Source organism: Triticum dicoccoides, chromosome 1B (assembly GCF_002162155.2).
Source record: "Triticum dicoccoides isolate Atlit2015 ecotype Zavitan chromosome 1B, WEW_v2.0, whole genome shotgun sequence".
In the NCBI taxonomy this organism is placed as follows: domain Eukaryota; kingdom Viridiplantae; phylum Streptophyta; class Magnoliopsida; order Poales; family Poaceae; genus Triticum; species Triticum dicoccoides.
Window position 1 is genome coordinate 282,043,099 of NC_041381.1, and position 3,550 is coordinate 282,046,648.

At 39.6% G+C, this 3,550-nt stretch overlaps 1 protein-coding gene across 1 annotated transcript in view; it reads left to right on the top strand.

Moving 5' to 3' along the window:
• The window catches only part of LOC119331303 (F-box/LRR-repeat protein 15-like), a 15,860-nt gene extending 13,959 nt beyond the window's left edge, over nucleotides 1–1,901 (top strand). The window contains exons 14-17 of the mRNA XM_037604473.1: nucleotides 11–474; nucleotides 572–635; nucleotides 1,308–1,397; nucleotides 1,479–1,901. Of these exons, the coding sequence (XP_037460370.1) occupies nucleotides 11–474; nucleotides 572–635; nucleotides 1,308–1,397; nucleotides 1,479–1,556 (696 nt within the window). The 3' untranslated portion in view covers nucleotides 1,557–1,901. The remainder of the gene's footprint in view (nucleotides 1–10; nucleotides 475–571; nucleotides 636–1,307; nucleotides 1,398–1,478) is intronic.
• Nucleotides 1,902–3,550: the final 1,649 nt, after the last annotated feature.

The window sequence follows — 3,550 nt, forward strand, 5'->3', positions numbered from 1 at the left end:
GGGGGGGCAGGTCTTGAAACTTTCAGCTTGCAAGTATCTCAGTGATTCATCTTTGGAACCACTCTACAGAGAGGGTGCTCTACCGATGCTCGTTGAGCTAGATCTGTCCTACTCGTCCATTGGGCAGACTGCAATAGAAGAGCTTCTTGCGTGTTGTACAAATTTGGTTAATGTGAACTTAAACGGATGTACGAACTTGCATGAATTGGTATGTGGATCAGACTATTGCCGGTCCGGTGACATGCCAGTTGATGCTTTCCCCCCTGATTCTGCACCAGACAAGACCAAAGAGATCAGGGAGAGTTCCGATTGTCAGCTTGAAGTTCTCAACTGTACTGGTTGTCCAAATATTAAGAAAGTTGTTATTCCTTCAACGGCCAACTATCTGAATTTGTCTAAGATCAACCTTAATTTGTCTGCAAACTTGAAGGAAGTAGATTTGAAGTGCTCCAATCTTTACAATTTAAATTTGAGGTAATGCTAATGTTACTTTTTGTACTGTCCTAAGTTTGTCTTTTCAACATCTTTTGCTCTTACACTTTGTACTATTTTACTTGCTCTTTTTTTGCAGCAATTGTAACTCATTGGAGATTCTGAAGCTTGATTGCCCAAGATTGGCTAACCTCCAACTTTTGGTACTGTTCTTAACTCTCACCTGAACTCATTGCGAGCATGTATGATCTCTTAGTGTATAGGAAATTCAGGGATTAAATTTAATGTTGCTTCTGTTGATTATATTGATGGTGTTTGTTCTAATTCTTGAAAGCATGATTATACCAAGTTATCTGTTATTCTTCATGCTTACCCATTCTTTTCGATGATCGCCTTTTAGCCTTTATGTTGTAAGGTGTAAATGGTTTTACTGTCAAATTCAGAGTATGAGTTTGCAGTAACAAAAAAAGCATCTAATTTTATTTATCTTTTACAATAATTAACAGACCTGTAGCAACTGTCCTCTGGTGACATGAATGAGGAGGGATTGATACTTTTCTACACTTGCTAATTCCTTACAGCTGATGCTATCATTATTAGTCATCTTACCCAGGATGTGAATGTATCTACAACTTAAAAGTAGCCTTTATGTATGTTGTATCTCAAACTGTGCTAAGTAATGATTGACCTCTCCTTTCTTCCTCGGCCAAATACTTAAAATCTGTAAATGGACCTCGTAGGCTTAGACGAGCTTCTGTCTAAAGAAACTATTTATATGGCGCAAACTTTGAATATTGATAATGGTAACAGATAGGCTAAACATTCATGTATGTGCTTCATCTAGTATTATTACATATACTTTATTCTTCCAATAGGCATGCACAATGTTGCAAGAGGATGAACTGAAATCTGCACTATCCTTTTGCGGTGCATTGGAGATCCTCAATGTGCACTCTTGTCCACAAGTAAGTTTTAATATTTGCTGTGCACTACAATCATGTGTATGAATTTCCTTGTTCTAAGTAGCCCCTTTTATTTCCCAACAGATAAACACTCTGGATTTCGGCAGGCTACAGGCTGTTTGCCCAACTCTCAAGCGCATCCAGAGCAGCCTCATCGCATAGTATGAAGGATTCTGGTCTTAATGGACTCAAGTAAATAGTCCAGATTTGAAACAGAAAAGGCCATTGTCGTACTCTTGTACATATGCAGCACCGCTAATATATTGTATGGCTGAATGTATTAGGGAGCCATGCTGACATGAAACCTGTTCTTCCAATCGATTTCTTGTGCTGAATCTAGTTGAAACATGGAAACCGCACTTCCTAGTTTGTATTTGCTTCTGAGGTGCAGTGATGGAGTAAGCAGATCTGTATTTATATGAATGAATAACCATCTTGTTTGGATTGTCGATGTTGTATGCTTCATTGATGACATGGGGTGCTAAGTCTCTGTGAAATTGCACCAGATTCTATGGTTCTCTCATAAGGTGCAGTGATTCTGTGGTCTTTGTCAATCTGTCTCAACTGTGACGATGCAACCGAGACGTCTCCACCTGCCGGTAGCTGATGCTATGAACTCGTTAGTAAAAAACCTGGTTTACTTGATCCAAGAGCATTGTTGGGTCACTTGTCTCCTTGAAAATTGAGTAACTAATAAATGCTGTTCGTTGCGTAAAAAAAGGGCTTTCTTTAAGAGTACCCAAAGGCAGCCCCCCCCCCCTATTTTTAAGGGAAGACCTCCATGGCTTAGCTTTATTAGGCTGGTCATAGTGGGGAGTAACTTAGACTGTGTCATGCATATGACACTAGTGTAAGTTACTATCTTCATAGTGCAAAGTAACATAGTAGTAGTATCATAGATTGCTTCATTTATTATTTTATAGACTCATTTTGTCTCGGGAAGCGCTATGTTGCAGTAACATATTATGTTACCACAAGCACCTCTTTCCTCATTAAATACTTGTCACATAAGCAAAATTGTCTTGGGATGTGTTAAGTTACTACGTAAGTTACTCCCACTATGGCTAGCCTTAATCATCAAATAATGCTAGAATGATTTAGCAAAAACTCTAGGGGTGCATCAATCCACATAGGAGGATTGTTTGCATGCCCTCACTCAGCTAGCTCATGAGAAACTACATTGGACTCTATTACAATGCTCAATAGTAGCCTTCTCTATTACAATGCTCAATAGTAACCTTCTCGAAATCTCTCAACATCTCTCCAATCATCTGTAACTGGAGTCGCCATCATAGAATATTCCTCATTAAGGCGTACAATATCGTGAGCAACTACATTGGACTCTATTACAATGCTCAATATTAGCCTTCTCTATTACAATGCTCAGGGCATGTACAATGGTTGATAAGATAATCTTATCTTACGTCTTGCATGTGATTTAGAGATGACAAAAAAAGTGCCTACAATGGGTCATCTCTTAGCCTTATCTTCAATAACTAGCAATTCCTAGAAATGTGGTGAGACATATTGTGCTAAGAGATCACCTCTTGTCTTCTCTTAAATAAGAGAAAACAAACCTTTTCTTATGAGTTCTCTTTCCTCCACCTCATCATCTATCCTACATGGCACTCCTAAGATAGCACCATTGTACATGCCCTCAATAGTAACCTTCCCGAAATCTCTCAACATCTCTCCAATCATCTATAACTGGAGCCGTCACCATAAAATATTCCTCATTAAGGCGTACAACATCGAGCACAATTAACGTTACCCATCCTTACCATGATATCATTAATTACCAAACTTTGGACAAGCTTCATGCCTTCAAGCAACGCTGTCGGTTTCGCTGCTACAACATCAGCCACATGCTCAATGCGAGAAGTGGAAGCTGCGATGAAATTACCTTTGTTATCCCGAACTACAGCTCCACATGAACCCGAATGAAGTTCCTCGCTAAAAGAAGCGTCAACATTTAGCATTTGCTGTAAGGCCAAAATAAGGCCAAGAATTCCTTTTAGGTGTTTGAGTTGTTTTCCCGGCCGCTCAAGTGAAATTCAAAGCCAAGGTGTGAATCACCAGCGCTGATCTCTGAGGTGTTTGCACGGTCTCCCCACGCACATGTTGTCTCCTCTGCCACCAAATAAACCAGCTAGCTG